The sequence below is a fragment of the Trichoderma evansii genome (assembly GCF_050947405.1).
Source record: "Trichoderma evansii strain SZMC 28006 chromosome Unknown GGI43scaffold_21, whole genome shotgun sequence".
NCBI lineage: Eukaryota > Fungi > Ascomycota > Sordariomycetes > Hypocreales > Hypocreaceae > Trichoderma > Trichoderma evansii.
The window spans coordinates 597029-615016 of NW_028145185.1; the positions used below are offsets into that span (position 1 = coordinate 597029).

Genomic DNA, 17988 nt, shown 5'->3' on the forward strand with positions numbered 1-17988 from the left:
GCACCAAAGTGGGGATAAGAGAAAAAAAAGCGATACCCTAGAGTCTGAGCTTGATAGTCGCATTCTGGTCCTCTGGCTCAACATCAAATGAATTGGCGAGATGGCCGAGTTGGTTATGGCGTCAGGTTAAGGCTACCTTAACAGCAATTCCTGGTGGAGCAATCCGCGTGGGTTCGAGTCCCACTCTCGTCAACTTATATTTTTGCCATTTCTATCAAATGAATGGACTTAATATTGTATTCTTTTTTTTTTCCTTTTCTCAAATAGCGAATTTCCAAGTTTTCAGATAGCTAATCCCATCATGTGATTGCTCAAGTAAAATGGTATTTAGGTATTGGATTCATACAATGTGTCGACTCAAATCAGATGCTATATACTATGCATGCTATGCTATACTACCTTACTCCATGAAAATGCATCGTATACTACTGCTACTTGATCAATTAAACCCTTCAGTCGTCCTAATCGGCAGTCTCGTTGTAAATCACAACTCATGCCTCAACTTTTACTATCAGCTCATATACGTTAGCCTCAACTTCAATACTTCCACCTTTTAACACCCTATGCTCCAAGCATAAGAATTTCATACTCAAAAACGCTCGACCTAACCAATGCTCAATATTGGTAAATGTCCCGTTTGATCATAGCCTCGAGGGCAGCTTCCGGGCTAGCATTCCACAGCGCCTGCGCCTGCGAACATATCTTGAAATGCTTCAAATAGCCTTCTCGCGAAAATACTTCACTCCAGGGCCTCTCGTCGAACAGGTCATTATACCCAAAAGGAGGATTCAATCCAACGGGCTGCCCATCACCTCTCCTCTCACAGCCAGCGCATGAGATCCCAGCTTCAACCACCTTGGTCAGCGGATCATAATATGGAAGCTCGCACGACGCCATGAAGTTGTGAACCGGATCCCAAAAGGGCCTATGCGAATGAGCAGATCCCGTCTCCAACCGGTCTCCAAACTCCTTCATGGCCTGAAAATAGGGCACTAGTTTGATTCGGTGTTGCTGGTAGGATCTCCTCATCGAATATAGCCCTTCGGTATACAGCCCCGACAACGTCTGACACGACCGCTGCTGGCTAACCTCGGTGCGAGAGAGTCGAAATAGCCTCCTTACTTCGGCCACTCTCACCATTCTTGTTTCTGGATCTTCTTCGATGCACTCAAAGCAGCAACGTATCCAAGTAGGCAGAAACACAAAGCCTCCAAACTTGCCGCAAAAGGCACAATCCTTGGAGCACAGCACTCTGTAAAAATCCAGCAGCGTGACATGTGTAGCGAGCTTGGTCCGCAGCAGCGCGCAGTACGCCGTCAGACCATAGGCCACGACAGCCTTGTACTCTTTCAGCGAATCCACGATCTGGCGGGCCCTGAGGTTGGTCTGGCGGAGGTTGAAGAGCGACTGCATATCCATATGGCGCAGAGTCTGAAACAGTAGCTCTACGGGGAGCTGATCAAAGGCGCCCAGCCCCATCCTGGAAACGATACCTGACGTCAAAATCGACGACTTCACCGTGGTGTGATCGCTGTGCGAGACACAGACAGTCAGAATACCATAATCCTCGCGATGGTAGCCCGCGACCCTGATGATGGCGTCATCTTGCTCCCTTTGGAGCGCGTCGTTGGACGGTTCATGGTGCAGATGAGAAAAGAGTTCCAGGCCGACTGAAGCCATCGCTGGCCAGAGTCGTGTGCGCCTTGTTTTGATCTCACACGCCCTCCTGTGTCACGCCCTCAACTCATTCAAGCAATATGCGGAGCCCAGTTCACAATTTCACAGCAATGTAAGCATAATTACGGAACGGCGGAGCGGCAAACACGCGCAGCGAATGAAGATTGCCGAGCGCCAGAGGAAAGCAGATGCGAAAGGGACGGTGAGGAGAACGGTGAGGCGGTCCGACAGCCGTCATGCGATTTCTGTTGATGTCTGTTCCTGGTCTCTTGGAACCCCCGCCAGCCGCGCATTCACCGACTAGTAGCCTATACTGTATAGGGACGATTAGTAGTTCGCACCAGCTGGAGAAAAATGTCCGCCTATGCTTGCTCCCACGGGGACGTAATGTTGCATAGCGCAGCAGAAACGCTCCTCGCAAGTTACAGGACTGTCAGGCCATCCAATTAGCACATGCATGCCCTGTAATTATGCCGCCGATTTGCGCAGCTCGCCAGCTCTGACCGCCTTTCGGCCCGGCGCGGCAGTCCGCTCCGAGACGATTCAAGGCGGAACCTGCAAATTAGCCGATCGCGATAAGAAAAATCAACGGGGCTGATAAAGCGTTTCCAGGTGCGAAGTACGGAGCATCAGCAGCCAAGCCAAAAATCACGTCCGACGAGGCAGATCTTTTTTTGATTCGTCTCTTTTTCCCGTCCTCTGTCGCCAATTCCTCTCCCAGCTTGAATAGCCCTTTAACACGGCTGTCGCTTTCAACCTTTCGTCTGTCGGTGCACAATCGTCCTCCTTTCTTCTCTCCCCATCTCTCTCTAAACCCCGTCCAAACCCCGTCCAGGACCCGTCCTCGTCTCTCTCTCTACCGAATCTCGGATATCGTGGGAAGATTAAAAGGCGGGACAGGGGAAACTCTTTTGTCGAGATACGGGAATAAATAAATCTTTGTTTCTTTTTGAATGCTTCCCTCAGCGGAATGTCCCCGTAGTTCCTCGTCGTCTCCTCTGTTGCAACCCCTTGACAGAAACGCTCTGGAGTTGCGCGCAACTTGCCCAAGATGACCTCAGCAACACAAGCCGCCTCCTCGGCTGAGCTTCATGCCGGCGAGAAGAAGAAGACGAAGCAGAGGGCGCCGGCCATGCGGTATCCCTTTTGGTTTGGAGGAAGCGCAAGTAGTATGGCAGCTTGCGTTACACATCCATTGGACTTGAGTATGTTGTGACTCTTTTGTTATCTTGAACTCCTATATTGCGCCTTATCAACTCCGTGCTGACCCAATTATATAGTCAAGGTACGCAGTGTTTGATATGATGACAATAAGGATTGCGCCGGTGTTTGGCGCAAAAGCTCCCATCGCGACGACATATCCGAATTGAAGGTCTTTAATAGCAATATAACGCCCCGTCGTTTCTAACTCCTACCCCAGGTCCGCCTACAAACGCGCAAACCCGATGCCCCTAAATCCATGAGCGGCACCTTCGCCCACGTTATCAAGAATGATGGGCCACTCGGCCTCTACAGCGGCATCTCCGCCTCGCTGCTCCGCCAGCTCACCTACTCAACCGCCCGCTTCGGCATCTACGAGGAGATCAAGCAACGCTACGTCCGCTCTCACGGCGGCAAGGAGCCCTCTTTTCCGGCGCTGGTCGGCATGGCCATGGCCTCGGGCTTCGTCGGTGGTGTCGCCGGTAACTTCGCTGACGTTATCAACGTGCGCATGCAGCACGACGCTGCGCTGCCGCACGCCGAGCGCCGCAACTACAAGCACGCTATAGACGGTATGGTCCGCATGGCCAGGGAGGAGGGCGCCCTGAGCTGGTTCCGTGGCTGGCTGCCGAATAGCTGCCGTGCGGCAGTCATGACGGCCGGTCAGCTGGCTTCATACGACACCTTCAAGCGCCTGCTGTTGGATTACACCCCCATGGGGGATACCCTCACGACACACTTCACGGCTTCGTTCTTGGCTGGCTTGGCTGCCGCCACGGCAACAAGTCCAATTGACGTCATCAAGACGCGTGTCATGTCTACATCGCATAAGCAGGGCATCCTTCACCTGATAAGAGACATCAACAGAGCGGAAGGTATTCGCTGGATGTTCAAGGGCTGGGTCCCTAGCTTCTTGCGACTTGGCCCGTAAGTTGATATGAACTTATACACTATCTTAATTTGAATCTCACTAACATCAAACTCCGATAAGACACACCATCTGTACATTCATCTTCCTAGAGATGCACCGCAAGGTTTATAGAAAAGCAAAAGGCGTGGATGAAAAGGCAACATAGACTTACTGGAAGGTGAAAAAAAAACTATCTTGGACAGGGGGGGGGGGTCCCAAGGGGGAAACGGGACATCAAAAGTTTCAAGGAGCGGGATGATGGGAACTTGTATAGAATGTGGCGGCGTTTTGTTAAGACTATTGGGCGACTTTGCTTTTTGCTTCTTCGATTCGCATACTTTTGTAACTTTTTCTCAAGTGTCATAACGTCAGACACACACATAGCTATGTATACGCAATAGTAGAGGGGCCATGGCGCTCTCTCATGTAGTAGTATTTCCGATATAATCTCCGCATATAGATACAACGATAGATTGGTAGAATGAACAAACAAGCAAGCAAGCAGGCAGACAGATGATTTGATAAATGATATGCAATTGGTATGATATTATTTTTCCCGGAATGTCTGCTTGTGTTTTTTCCCCTTTTACTTTTTGAGAAGAAGCTTTGCACTCACCTCTCTAACTATTAACGCTGTCGATCCCAAATATTGTACAATCCAGAAGCGTGAAAAAAACTCATCCTTGCTTTATGCGAGAGTTGACAAAAAAAATAGAGAAAGCAAAAATGTCCCAGTCATCCCATCAAACGCCCCTCCTATCCGTTTACTGCCAAGAGCTGCCCTGGCTATAAGGTCCTGAACCGTATCCGCCGCTACCCGACCCGGCAGCCGAGCCGCCATAAGATGTCGAGCTGCCACCGTATGCCGTACCGCTTCCATAGGCGGTTGCGCTGCCACCGTATGAAGTACCACCTCCGTATGCCGTATTACCACCTCCGTACGCCGTGTTATTTCCGTAAGGAGTGGTGTATCCGCCATCCTGCCAAGGTGTAGTGCCGCCGTCCATGTTCATATCCGGGCTCCGAGGGCCGTCCATGTCGGCATCGTCGCCGCCGTACTTTCTTGGGTCGAGACCCTTTAATAACCCTCCAATCTTCTGCTGCAAAACTCGAATACCTCCTTGGATGATCAAATCCGGCTCCATGGTTCCTGACGCTTCGACCTCGAAGTAAAATCGATTCGGCACAGCATCGTAGTTGAAGGGCTCGCCTTCCTGAAGGGGTTCCTCCCACTGAGCGTATTTGCTCTTCGGCCTGGAGCATATGTTAGATCGATAATCTTAACTTACCATTCCCCGGAGAGAGGGAAAACGAGAGCATAAGCTTACCATTCCTTCTCTGGATCAGTGTTGTTTTCAAACCACATGTCAAGATGGTGTAACTTGTTGTGAGGATCGTACTCGAAGCCAACGGCTGACGTAGGCATCCACTTCGCATGCTCCTTTGCAATTCCCTTCTTCGCAATGCACGTAATCTTCAACTCTTGGCCTTTCCGCAGCTTAGCAATCAGGCACCCCAGGCCCTCTGGATCCGTAATGATGGGATTGCCAACAGAACCCGCATGTCGTCCATCCACCACCAAATCTCGGGCGTAAACCTTCATAATCTCGTCGCTGGTGCACTTTGCGTGAAGCGTAAGGCTGACGGAGCAGTGCTCGCAGTACTGTTCGCAGTCGCAGTCTCGGGAGTAGTTGAGTTCGTTGACGCCCTTGGAGTCGAGGGGAATAAGACCCAGTCGATGTGCGATAAACTCGTCGGCCAGGACAGAGCTGTTGACTTCGATTTCTACCAGGTCGATGGCGATTGTCGGTACTTCAGCCTGGATGATTCGTCGCAGGGCGTTGGCAAATGGCAGATTCGTTCTTGAGAGCTCAAAGTCTACACGCGTGCTATCGGCCTAAATATCCACGGAAAGAGAAAGTCGAAATGTTAGGAGATATATCCATGTGGAAATTGTACCTCGAAGCATATTCTTCATACCGCTGAGATCTTGACCTGGGGCTGTTCCGGCTCCCCATCCATAGCCATCGGATCATAGTGCAAGGCATCCATCTTGGAAGAAGAAAAGCTCTCCCGACTCCGGCGCGCGCAAGAGATGCTGAAGAATTCGGTCCCTTTCTCAGATTTTCATACACATGCAACAAATAAGAATATGAAAATGGGGGTTGCAGTGTTTTTAGAAGGAAAAGACCAGGACTCTGATAGACGTGCGTGAGAGAAAGTGAAGGAAAGATGAGCCAGCAAAGTCTCCAATGCGCTTCACGCACCGCTAGAACCCCTGCAGCGGCGCGCCACCCATATCGATTAAAGGGCAAGCTTGGTCGGAACATTAGTAATTCCACGTCTTATCGGGCACTTCCTAGCTTTGCGATAACGAAAAAAAATCTCCCCGCGAAACACCACCGTTCATGTAATTGGGACGTTGGAATAGTATAAACCGATAATCTCCAAAATTTCTGTTGGCCGTTATCAACTCAACCGGACAACACAATTCCCAATAGGCCAATTGATACAAACCTAAAGTAAAAAAAGAAGAAACGCAAAGCCACAATGAAGATCAAGGCCATCAGCCGATCCGTATCGGCCCAGCAGCCTCCCGGCACCGATACCGTCAAGCAGCCCCGAAATCTCGACTCGGCCGTCCACCCCTTCGAGCGAGCCCGCGAGTACAAGCGCGCCCTCAATGCCGTCAAGCTCGAGCGCATGCATGCCGCGCCTTTCATTGGCCAGCTGGGACGAGGCCACGTCGACGGTGTCTACTCCATCGCCAAGGACCCCAACTCTCTTGAGCGCTTCTCCAGTGGCAGTGGTGATGGTGTCGTCAAAGTCTGGGACCTGGCCACCCGCGAGGAGATCTGGCACGCTACAGCGCACGAGAACATTGTCAAGGGACTCGAGTGGACGCGCGACCAGAAACTGCTGACCTGTGCGGCCGACCGATCCATCAAGCTGTTCGACCCGTACAACCTTCCCAGCGAATCTGCTCCCATCTCATCATGGCTCGGAGCTGGCGCCTTCACAAGTCTATCCCACCACCGCTCGCGCAACGCCTTCGCTGCCGCCTCGAGTGTAATCTCCATCTACGATCTCGAGCGCCACACCGCCGCCCCAGAGGTCCTCCACTGGCCAACCTCCACCGACACAATCACAAACGTCGCCTTCAACTACGTCGAGACCTCCGTCCTCGCCTCCTGCTCCAACGACCGCTCCATCGTCATCTACGATCTGCGCACCTCCACGCCCGTCACCAAATCCGTCCTCACCTTTGCCTGCAACAAAATTGCCTGGTCCCCCATGGAGGCCTTCAACTTCGCTGCCGCCTCCGAGGACCACAACGTCTACCTCTTCGACATGCGCAAGATTGACCGCGCACGCAACGTCCTCAAGGGCCACGTCGCTGCCGTCATGGACGTCGAATTCTCCCCCACCGGCGAGGAGCTCGTCACTGCCTCGTGGGACCGTACCGTCCGTCTGTGGGAGCGTGACCGCGGCCACTCTCGCGACGTTTACCACACCAAGCGCATGCAGCGTGTCATGTCCGCCAAGTGGACGCCAGACGCAAAGTACGTCCTGTCCGGCTCAGACGACGGCAACGTCCGCATCTGGCGTGCAAACGCCTCACAGAGACAGGGCATCAAGTCTGCCCGCCATCGCCAGGCCCTCGAGTACAACGACGCCCTCATCAAGCGTTTCGGACACATGCCCGAGATCAACCGCATCAAGCGTCACCGTCACTTGCCCAAGGTTATCAAGAAGGCCGGCGAGATCAAGAACGAGGAGCTCAAATCCATCAAGAGAAAAGAGGAGAACGAGCGAAAGCACTCGAGCAAGCAGTTCCAGTCTCGCAAGAGCGAGAGAGAAAAGATGGTTCTGGGTCGAGAGAAGTAAGAAAAAGGGTTGGATTTGGGTGGTGGTTACTGTTACTTGTAAAGGGTTTATATCAAAACGCAAAAAGGAGTCTTTACGGTAGTTGCATGGCACGGCGTTCAGGATTTGGAAGGGGTTATTGTTTGTTCTACAAGATACATAATTGACTGGACTTTTCTAGTATCATATTTGCCAATAGCACTGACGAATCAAAAAGTATTCGTTATACATATACAGCAGGAGAAGGCAAATATAAAGATTTCTCTCCAAGTCAAATAGTCAATTCTGTGAAAATACTATCTCATCTCTTCGTTCGAAAGACGCAGACAACATCGTAAAAAGCTATATCTATCACAGCTAGACGCGAAGAAAAACATCTTCCAATACTTTTTGTTTCTGTAAAGAAGAACAAACAAACATGAAAGACAAAGTACGTTACTTTTTTTTTCCCCGTCTAGTCTTCATCGCAGAAAAGCAACAAAAGTCGGCACATAAAATCCGACAGAGAATAAGAAAAAAACAGAAAAATCAAATCCATAAGCCGGCTAAAGTTCCACATTTCCTTCATTCTTGTTCCCCCTTGAACGCCATGAGCTTGCCTAAGTTGAATGAAGGCAGCTAAAAAAAAAAAAAAAAAAAAAAAAGTTGACAGATGAAAGAAAAAAGACAGATAAGAAGGCATTTTTAATGCCCAGTTCACAGGCAGACTTGCGTCCACTTGTGATCAACGGCTAACCCTCATCGTCCTCTATGTGTAGAATGAAGAGATGTAGTCGTTCGTGTTATGCTTGTGTGTCCTGTTTCTCCCTGAGTGTAATGTGTCCATTCCCCTGTAAAAATCGCGATCCTTCCGCGCGTACCGTTCCAACGCCAAAATTGTTTCCGTTAATATTGTACAGCTAATGCATTGCCTGGCCTGCTTATCCCGGCGGATATCTTAAGAGACAGTAAAGAAAAAAAAGAGAAAAGAAAGATGATGGATGAAAAAAAAAAGTGAAATGAAGAAAAGGAGAATGCAAATAGGAGGCCTTCAGACGCTGCCACGAGCAGCCTTCTGAGGCTTGTAATTGGGAAGCTCCTCAAACCAGCCTCGCCATTCGTTGTAGCGGTAAGCGTGGAAGGCAATACCATAAGGCTTCGGCTCGATTGAATAGAGCATGCCCAGAGGTATATCCATATCGGTAATATCCTCTCGAGTCAGATCCATGAAGTAGGCCATCAGGACACGACAGACAGACCTGTGTCCGATGATCAGGACGTGGTCTGTGATGCGCTCCATCTCCCGCACCATGTCGCGAAGGCGGCTAATAACCTGGAGGTAACCCTCGCCACCAACACCCGGGTAGATATAGTTGAGCTTGTCATTGGCACGCTTCTTGAACTCCTCGGGGTACTTTTTCGCAATCTCTTCGTAGGTCATGCCCTCGAACTGGCCTGAGTTCAGTTCGTTGAGCATTTCCCAGTTCTTGACGTCGTAATCGTCATCGACATCAAAGTATTCGGCTGTCTCTACGCTGCGTTGCAGCATTGATGTCCAGACACAAAAGTTCTTGTCGTCGACATCGCTGTACATGTCGGGGTAAGGGGGAGTGTTGTCGCCTGGGAGAGGGGGAAATGACGCCTGCGCCATCTTGCTCTTCTGCTCTATGATCCACTCCTTTCGCTTCTGTGTGATGAAGCGATGAAGAGCCTGGGCGTAGCAGTGACCTCGCTCGGTAAGAGGCGAGTCACCACCTAATCTGCCCAGCTCATTGTCGATGCTCTGGCCGTGTCTGGTGATCCAAATTTGTCGAGGGGCGAGATTAAAGCTAGAGAGGTAGGTGCTGAGCCCACCGCTCAGAAATCCCTTGAGTCTGTGCTGAATCAACTTTCGGCCGACATCAACCATCTACAAGAACAGGTTAGCGACATGATACATCAAAAAAGGGAGAAACGGTGTGCCAATTTACCTGAATGTACTGCATATCGTGCTCTTCCTCGTAGTCGCCGAGGGGCTGGTATGCGCTGGCATAGGCGGCCACTCGAGCCTTGAAGTCTTCCAGCGACTTGATGGGGTCCCTATCCCGATAATCCGGGCCAGAAAGCTTCAGGCGCATGTTTGCCTCAAGCAGGTCTTTATCGTGGCAGATGCTCTCAATAAACAAAATGCCAAGCTTGGGTTCTCTCTGCTTGATGTGGTCAACCACATGCTGCCTTCGCTTAATCGTGCTGTTGGTGGCATCAAGAATGCCAACCGCACCACCCTCATTCAAAAGGTAGTCCAACAACTCGTCCAAGGTGTCCATTGCCACCTGCTCTCTCATGGCTGCTGCCTTTTCGTTCTTGGGATCGAAGAATTGCGCCGATTGGTCGGCCTCTTTCTGCTCTTCGATGGCTTGATTTAGATCAAACTCAGTAGGCTCGTCTCGGCCTCGGGGGCTCAAGCCATCGCTGGGAGCCGGAAATCCATTCAGCAATATCTCAGCGGCCTGAACAGGAGGATCAAGACAATCGGGTTCTGGGGCCAGCTTGGGATGAATTGAGACTTTGCGACCGGCCGTCTTGCGTCGTCGGTTGCCCACGTTGAAGATGCGCGATTCATGCTGCTGCCACGTCAGGTAGCGCTGCAGCTTCTTTGTGATGTAGGATTTTCCACGGGCGGGCAAGCCGACCATGACAATGACGAGCTTGGCTGCCACGTCGCGCTGGGGAATTCGTCCGTCGGGAGAGACCTTGGACCTGGTCATGCCCGGAATATTAAGCGTCGTCGCATGGGGTCGAACTCGCGGGGTTTGGCTGCCAGAGTTCTGTCGCTGGGGAGGACTGTCATCCAGAATAGTAATTAGTAAGTTGCCGTTATCGCACCAACGATTGATAAGATATGGTGATAGTGATAGAGGATAATGGATGATTCATGGGGGAAGCCAATAGAAAAAAGGCCACTGGGACATGCGGGGTGAAGGTGTTTATCAGCACTCACATTCGCGGCGAGCTGGGCGCAGTCGACGTGACGCTTCTCGAGTACGGAGGCGTGTCTGTCAGGTCGTTCATTATGCGCATGGCGTTGGCCATGGATGGGATGGGAGCTGGGAGAGGGCCGTAGACATCTTTGGTGGGGGGCGGCAGCACAGCCAGATGGTGGGGATGCTGCTCCAGCTCCGGGGACGTGGGCGATGTCGACGAGGGAGAAATAGAAGGAGGCGACGGCGGAGATGCGAAGAGCTGGTTGTTCATGACCAGTTTGGCGAGCGCCGATTGCTTTGAGAGTCGTCGGCCAAAGTCTACTGCGACGAGGGGCAGGTAAGTAAGCAGGACGTTCTGTAGTAGAGGCGCGAGAAAAAAATTATAGCGGGATGCAAGAGGAACAAAGAGATGATTAAAGAAGGTGGGCAAATCTGAAAAAGGGAATAAAAGTTTGAAAAACTCCCATCGATGGGGATTGAGTTCTGAGTGACGAAAAAGTGATGGACTGGGCTACACACCTTCTCTTCGAAAAGATATTGCGGAAGGCATCTGGAGAGTTGCAAGATCGAAGTTGGCGGCCAGATGCCTGTGTTTTGACGCAAACGTCGGGGGAGGCGAGTCAGGAAGGCGGCTCGCACTCGCAGGAAAATTAATGGCCTGCAGCATGTGTGCGTCCAATAGCGTGTTAGCGTTCTGCGAGACCGGCTCGTGGGTGGACGAGTGGGCTGGAGAGCCTGGAAGGGGTGGCTCAGGTTAGCGGGCCAGGGCCCTGGGAGGCTGCTCTTTGGGGGGTGTCAGCGACGGCTCCAGGGAGTAACCCAGTGAAGCGACAGCGCGTGGCGACGCGGCCGGAGCTGCGAGTTGCAGGTAGCGGTACTTGACGGTTTGGGGTTGGGGTGTGCGCTGATTTGGACGTTGTAGCGGATGACTATGCCTGTCGCAGCAGGAATGGCAGGCTGACAGAGGAGCAAGTACCAGTACGGCCGCAGGTACAGGTACTTTGCACTGTGTGTTGGGGTGGAGTCGGCTGGCACTTTGTGGTCGAATCCGGTGCGAGCAGCAGATCGTTGCCCTCTTAAACGGGGAAAATAAGCTGGCACTAGGCGAGAGCTGGGTGAGGAAGGGAGTCTGAGCGAGATGCTGTAATATATGGCGGTGTCGTTGAAGGCCGAGTAAGTTGTGATGCCGGTAATGAGCAAACGAAAATAATAAATAAATATTGCCAGGCCTGTGTGATAAATACCGTTAGCATCGTGTCGGTACTTGGTGCATGAAATGAATTAATAAGATGCCCAAAGATAAGCTGGGATCCATAATAGGGCAGCGGGCTCGCCTCATACAAAGAAAATCGCCAGCAGCCCACAATAAAACAGCAAAAACACAGGTGATTCATCAGGTGTGAGTGGAAGCCAACATACGTCAGAAGCCCGTTATATGACCACCAAAAAGGAGCGTTTGATGACGAGGAAATGGGATTGCTCCTAAATTTGGGTGTTTCGAGAATACGAAGCCGAAGCGCGAGGCTCAGATATGAATAAGGTGAGGTGAGGTAAGGTGAGGTGACGTTCCAGGTTCGTGGTTCGCCCAGCTGCTGGGTCGGAGATATATTGGGAACAACGGGCCGGCCGGTACCTGAACTGGTCGATCGATAATGATGGCGTGAAGCAGATAGGCAAAGGAGCGAATAGCAACGAGAAAGCCTATCCTGATACCTAGTCCACGCAGGGCAAAACCTTGAATACGGCACAAGAAGCCTGTGAAGCCCCGAGACAAAACACCGAAGTATATCGGGAGGAGACTGATTGGATGTAAGATGAGTTTGTATCGAGTAGCCCTCCTCGTTCAACAAGATGCAGAATGAAAGGCAAAAGCAAGGTGAAGAAGAGTCTAGGGCCCAACAAACGGAGCAGTATCGACGAGGAGAAACAGAGCAGGGCTTTATACAATATGTACGGCCCAGATGACTCTCGAGTCCAAAAAAGGCACAAGCTGGCTGGCCACCTACAGAGCGGCTCACCTGGCAGTCCCAACTCCGTGCATACATCCGTTATAAACACTCATGTACCATCATGGAGCTCCGGATGTACCACGGTGCTCTGCTGCTACTCAACGGCCCAGCCCAACCCACTCTGCTCTACTCGTACATAAGACCAGCCTGCTAGTACCGTCCACCACTATTTTCTGTATCGGACATATTTCTCTCGCCCTCCACATCCCACTTACCATCTCCATCTCGCTCATCTCTCACACAAGAAGCGTCTTTAGCCAAGCGTGTGGGCGGCAGTCCGTCCTAAACTGCTTTGGCCTAAGCCTGCAGCCACAAAGCCACCGCGGAAGAAGCGGCCCTAGTAACAAAAACAGAAGAAAGTAGAAACGCCTCTTTTTCCTTCTTCTCTCTATTCAGCACCGAAACCCTCCGCGGCACCTTATTCGTGTCCCTGTAGACTGAATTCTGGGTCTCTGTGATCGGACTCGCGCCGAGAGATGGCCGGTCCCTTGAGGCCACTCCCTGGCTCCTGGTTGCACCTCCTGGGGGCGTGTGTCGGGGCGTGTCTCTTGGCTTTTGGTGGCTGTTGCAATCTCCCGCTATCCGCTGCTATTACAGTAGACCTATGACATACAGTATGCTGGTTGGTGATGGCGATGGTGATGGGGAACACAAATACCTCCATTGGCGTTTTTTTGTTTCTCCTTCCCTCTCCTTCTCTTTGGTGTTTCTTGTCCAATGCTTGGCGCACTTGGCGGCTTTCGCTGTAATTCCTCTCTTCCCTACCTTGTGCTTGTGCTCACGCTTGTGCTTCGTACTTGTACATGCACATCCTCCAGGTCTCACCAATCCTCCTCTCAGCCTCTTAGCTCCGGCCCCCAGTCCCAGTCGGCCTCTTCCAAGGATCGATGTGGTGCTGCCTTGGATCTCTCTCCCTCCCCGCGATTTACATTAATAGAAGTATGCCGCGCGCAACCACCCAACCGCAAGCCTGCCTGCAAGCCGCCGGAAGCTCCAGTGCCGGTGCTGCTCAGCTGCCTTTGCTCGGAAGCTGTCTCTTCGATCACATCGCCGCTATCATATGGCCCCCTCAGTTCATCTTTGCTAATCATCGTTAGCCGCGACACGCTGTGCTGCAGAGAAGAAAAAATGAAGAAACGATTGCTCCAGAGGGATGTAGGGAGATAGATTGCAGCTACGTAATTTGCTTTCACCGACGCAGCAGCGTGACATGACCAGTTGTTGATAATGATGCAGCGCGGCAGATGATGATATCGATGATGTTGATCATAGAACAGTGATGATCCCTTCTGCTGGATTTCCTTGGCCTCGCCACGTTCAGGCTTCCCCCAACTCGCCCTTCCTTGTATAGCAAGTGACAGCAGCAAAAGCACACCAAGTTGGTTTCTACCCTTTCATGCATTTAGCCATTCCATTGGAAGAAACCAAAGTGGGTGTGCGCATCCCGTCTCAATTCATGGTAGCCTCTGTTCGCCAACACGTGCTAATTTGCGCTGCTCCCTTTATCTGACTGGTGGGAGCTGTCTTTTTGCACCAACTAAGGTCCGACCCCCACGGGGCCTGGTTGGTTGGTTTCCGTCTCAATCTAAAGCCTTGAGTCGCTCACAACCTGTGGTTCCTCCCTCTGCCACAAATGCACACCGTCCTGTTTGTATGTAATAGTTCGTAATCTTGTCATGCTCCTTTGTTCTCCCTGCATAGCAGAAAATCAGGCATCAGCTGCTGATACTTTGCAGAATCGTTTAGAACTGCGACATAGACCCATGTCTTCCAGTATCAGTGGACTTTCCCCAGAACACCAAGAGCCCCTCATTCAATCATCTCTTGTGTCGCCGATAGCGGCGTCCAGTCACACCGGACGCCACGGATCAATTCACCCAAAGCACAAAGTAAATCTCCGTCGTCAGCTTGTAAAGGGCGCTGATGCGGACTTGGGTAGGCACCGTGATTAGCAGGCTAGCCATTACCCTTCCTCTTCACGTAATAAGCAACGGGTGTGAGATTTGCAGGCATTGCAAATCTGATAAATAATTATGGGTTGTCAACTGCGCGGCTCGACGTGATACAAGCATACTGTACATGCGCCAGCATGGGCCGCGCCAGCCTTGCTTGGCCCTCGCTTGGCGATGCTTAACCCTTCTTTTAGCGTAAATACGAAGCATCTCGTTTATCTTCCCTCTTTCACTTCCGGACTCCTTTGGCTGCCGCCCTAGCCTGCGGGCGTGACCTTGGCTAGTAGCGTTTGAGAAAAGAGAGAAGATAAAACTTGTTGAGCCCTGTTGTTGAAAAGCCTGTTAATGCAGTGCATCGCTAGTAGCAAGACTACATACTACTAGCAGGCTGGTCGACGTCATACAGGACTAGGGAGAGACGCATAACAGCTGCGCGTACTAACCTTGGAAGAAGTATACCGCGTTCTAAAAGGTATCGGTACTGCCATGCATTGCCAGACCACCCAGCTCGTATAGGTACGTAGGTAGGAGTGCTCGCACTCGGTGCTGCGTTGGGATGGGATTATTTACCAACATGCCTTTCACGCCTTAGTGCTTCCTCCAGGTTAATGGTGAGGCGGATGGTGTTTACAGGGGGGCTCTTCACACCAACGAGCTGCTAATATCGAACCAGACCGGCGCAATAGCACCCTTTTCGCATCACACAGCCTGCTGGTACGAGTACGTGGCTGCCTGAGCCTACGCCGTACTCGTACCTATACCGACAGGCACGGGCCGCTGGCCTCTAACTTCACGGTCCAAGGCCACGCACGATAGCTGAGACACGAAATTGGTCTCAACAAGCCAAGTCGTTGAGATTAAGGTGAGACCCCGTAGCACATGCTTAGCAGGAAGCAGCCTATGAGATGAAGGAGGGGACTCAGACAGGCCAGAGACATGGCTACGCATCGCATGCTTAATTTGCCAGTGCGCGCCTCCTTTAACCCCATTCAGCACCAGCTGTTTAGCCAAATGGTTTCACGCCATGGTAATATCCCAAGACATTGATGCCGCTATGAACGGCAGGCAGTAGTATGATAGCCCAAGAAGAGGCAGGCCGCATATCTCACCATTTCTTGGCAGGCCTGACCGATAATGATGGTCTGGCGCCTCAGCCGTAATCCGTAATACCAGCCAGCTAGCATTATTGATGCCACTGCCCCCTTTTGGCCCACGGCCAATAGCAGCGCTGCGGTCGTGGGATCTGCCTCTGCCAGTCATGAGACAACGTGCGCATCTTGATGGCGAAGCAGACATGACAACATCGCTGCACAGTCGTGTCAGGCGGGAAATGCTAGCCATTCCAGCCCCTTGATGTGCTTGTGTCCATCGCATCGATCGCTGCGCCATAGCGGTAGTCCTTTTGAACATCGCATAATCATGTGCCTTATTGATGAGCGACCGTAGCAGAGAGAACTCGGGCTTGTGCTGCGCTGGCACAAAGCATGCTGCTTTGATAAATCTGAGAGGATCCGGCGATTATACCCTCTTCGTCCAAACCAGCGGCTCACGCGGAGAGTGTCCCGGCTCCCAGGGCTCGTTCCAGCTCAGATAGCTAAACCAAAATCTCATGGTGCATCGTACGTCAAAGATGAGCCTCACGCCAACGCTCATCTCGGTGACGGTAGAACATGTCACGGTAACTTATCAGCTCGCCAACTTCGCCACAATTTACAATATACTTCATACCGCCCTGGCCGCTAGGCTAATGCTTTTAAACGTATTCGAAGCAAACAAGCACGTGTTTGTAAGCCGTACTGTGTATTGTGCGTTTTGTATGCCATGACACGCTCCTTGGCTACCTTGGATATTGGATGCCAAGCTACCGCAGGAAGAAATTATGCTCGGTGTTTCCAGGTATGCTTGCACAAGGAGCTTTCCAAACTCCTCCCCAATGGACCAAGGATTAATATCCTGCATCATACGGAGTAGATACTGTAAGTTAACATGGCTGACAAAACAGAAATAATGAGCTGTAATATTAATGATTGCGTGCGTTTCGGACTCCGAGTGCGTATATAGCATCTCCGGACTATTTGCCGCTGGACGGCGTCCCAAGCGCCTAAAATGCCTAGGTCTGGTGCATGGCCCCAGTCGTGAAAACGCACCAAGCGCGAGATGCGCAAAGCAAAATCAGCGCAAGACCCTGATCGTCAAGTCCAGGCGATCTCGGTGGGCTCGGCAGGACCACCAAAACCAAACGTTGCATCAGATTTCCTACTATTGCCAGTAGCTAGGCCAGTAGTCGGCGGAGTCTGCAATATTACTGCCAGTATCTCCGCACAGCTCGTCCGTGCCACCTACAGGTACGAGTTGAACTGGTGAGATGGTGCGAATGTCGCTTAATTGCCTTCCCCCCATCATACCCCGCGTAGTGCCCCAGGAATGAGAAGCCATTGATCTGGAGCATGCGTGCTACCCAAATAGAGCTGGGCGGATAAGAGATTCTTGTGACAAGTGCATATTTGCAAGATGCAAAATGAGGGGCCAAGCTCCTCCGGCTCCCAGGACGTGGGGGCACGACACCTGCTAGCCCCGAATTCCACGAACCATCAACGTTCCTGCGTTTGAATCAGAGCCAGTGAGGCGATCGGGACAAGGCTGACAGGGGAGGACATGTTCCGAAAGCGCAGCGTGCAGCATTTGGTGGCGTCGCCCGATATTAAAAAGAGTTGCTGGCCAGGACGAAGGCACTTGAGAGGAATGAATGGGGTACGGCAATTGGTGTTGCAGCGGTCCCCATTGCCTAATTAGTGCACAGAAGCCCGAGCTCGAAAAAGAAGAGTGAAAGAGAGTTGTGGCTAGTGCCTACTAGTAGTAGTGGCGGCAGGCATTAAATGGTGGATGGAGCGATGGCTTGGATGGAAGAAATAATATTTTCTGTAGGCTGTTTGTGGCCGAAATCTCTTGCTACTGGATATTTAGCACCGGCCGCAGTGGCTGCAAGATTTCAAGGCGGTGTAGGTCGTTTGGCAGGAACTGCTGCCATCACATGAACGACCGTGTTTCAAACGCTGCTGCCATGATCACATGGAGTGAGACTGGGTCATATCAATAATCCAAAATTAGATGCATTATTGTGTGTTTACTTGTTTCGCACTGCTATAGAAAATAAAACAGGGGTTGGAAACAAGAATGTTTGCACCTGTAATGCGTCAATGCAACACCTTGATATTTCATCCTCTGCTCAACGGCGTAGCATCGCCTAAAAAAGTCAAACAGAAGTGAATCTGTCATGAGATGCAAATAGAAATTTTAAGTGGGGCGCTGTGCCTGCCGATCTTGTGGCCAACCAGCGCCTGCGTTTTCTCGATTCTTCTCCACTTATCCTCAACTTCAATCTTCAATAGCATCGCAATTATCTGAATTCCTCAAACGCTCAGAGTTCCAAG

The 17988-nt window shown here is 51.4% G+C and overlaps 5 protein-coding genes and 1 non-coding gene across 6 annotated transcripts; 3 read left to right on the forward strand and 3 right to left on the reverse strand.

Annotated features, from left to right (window-relative positions):
- Positions 1-94: 94 nt before the first annotated feature.
- GGI43DRAFT_t179 lies at positions 95-192 on the forward strand. Its single transcript has one exon. It is a non-coding gene; the product is annotated as a tRNA-Leu (tRNA).
- A 53-nt stretch (positions 193-245) lies between these two features.
- GGI43DRAFT_413862 (F-box protein) lies at positions 246-1703 on the reverse strand. The gene is made up of 2 exons (XM_083206958.1): positions 590-1703; positions 246-508 (listed from the first exon to the last, which is right to left on the reverse strand). The coding sequence occupies exon 1, from the start codon at positions 1678-1680 to the stop codon at positions 616-618; it is 1065 nt and encodes a 354-aa protein (XP_083057531.1). The 5' UTR covers positions 1681-1703; the 3' UTR covers positions 246-508; positions 590-615.
- Positions 1704-2113: 410 nt separating this feature from the next.
- Positions 2114-3953, forward strand: GGI43DRAFT_430097 (mitochondrial carrier domain-containing protein; the record flags this gene model as incomplete). The annotated part of the gene is made up of 4 exons (XM_083209205.1): positions 2114-2882; positions 2958-2971; positions 3098-3804; positions 3869-3953. Exons 1-4 carry the CDS (start codon positions 2729-2731, stop codon positions 3951-3953), a joined length of 960 nt encoding a protein of 319 aa, XP_083057532.1. The 5' UTR covers positions 2114-2728.
- Positions 3954-4360: 407 nt separating this feature from the next.
- Positions 4361-6088, reverse strand: GGI43DRAFT_193007 (DNA-directed RNA polymerase II core subunit RPB3). Its single transcript, XM_083199977.1, has 3 exons — positions 5768-6088; positions 5116-5684; positions 4361-5041 (listed from the first exon to the last, which is right to left on the reverse strand). The coding sequence occupies exons 1-3, from the start codon at positions 5837-5839 to the stop codon at positions 4552-4554; spliced, it is 1131 nt and encodes a 376-aa protein (XP_083057533.1). The 5' UTR covers positions 5840-6088; the 3' UTR covers positions 4361-4551.
- On the forward strand, positions 6039-7912 carry GGI43DRAFT_413867 (rRNA-processing protein SOF1). The gene has a single exon (XM_083206959.1). The coding sequence runs from the start codon at positions 6338-6340 to the stop codon at positions 7673-7675; it is 1338 nt and encodes a 445-aa protein (XP_083057534.1). The 5' UTR covers positions 6039-6337; the 3' UTR covers positions 7676-7912.
- Positions 7913-8510: 598 nt separating this feature from the next.
- On the reverse strand, positions 8511-11108 carry GGI43DRAFT_193004 (6-phosphofructo-2-kinase-domain-containing protein). Its single transcript, XM_083199976.1, has 3 exons — positions 10614-11108; positions 9604-10456; positions 8511-9542 (listed from the first exon to the last, which is right to left on the reverse strand). Exons 1-3 carry the CDS (start codon positions 10865-10867, stop codon positions 8685-8687), a joined length of 1965 nt encoding a protein of 654 aa, XP_083057535.1. The 5' UTR covers positions 10868-11108; the 3' UTR covers positions 8511-8684.
- Positions 11109-17988: the final 6880 nt, after the last annotated feature.

What these genes read in the sequence shown, in the direction of transcription:
- GGI43DRAFT_413862 (XM_083206958.1), bottom strand. Translation starts at nt 1,680, where the DNA reads ATGGCTTCAGTCGGCCTGGAACTCTTTTCTCATCTGCACCATGAACCG.
- GGI43DRAFT_193007 (XM_083199977.1), bottom strand. Translation starts at nt 5,839, where the DNA reads ATGGATGCCTTGCACTATGATCCGATGGCTATGGATGGGGAGCCGGAA. An exon ending in CCCAGGTCAAGATCTCAGCG is followed by an intron (nt 5,685 to 5,767) that starts GTATGAAGAATA and finishes GTGGATATTTAG; the next exon opens with GCCGATAGCACGCGTGTAGA. An exon ending in ACTGATCCAGAGAAGGAATG is followed by an intron (nt 5,042 to 5,115) that starts GTAAGCTTATGC and finishes CATATGCTCCAG; the next exon opens with GCCGAAGAGCAAATACGCTC.
- GGI43DRAFT_413867 (XM_083206959.1), top strand. Translation starts at nt 6,338, where the DNA reads ATGAAGATCAAGGCCATCAGCCGATCCGTATCGGCCCAGCAGCCTCCC.
- GGI43DRAFT_193004 (XM_083199976.1), bottom strand. Translation starts at nt 10,867, where the DNA reads ATGAACAACCAGCTCTTCGCATCTCCGCCGTCGCCTCCTTCTATTTCT. An exon ending in GCGCCCAGCTCGCCGCGAAT is followed by an intron (nt 10,457 to 10,613) that starts GTGAGTGCTGAT and finishes TCTGGATGACAG; the next exon opens with TCCTCCCCAGCGACAGAACT. An exon ending in ACGATATGCAGTACATTCAG is followed by an intron (nt 9,543 to 9,603) that starts GTAAATTGGCAC and finishes CTGTTCTTGTAG; the next exon opens with ATGGTTGATGTCGGCCGAAA.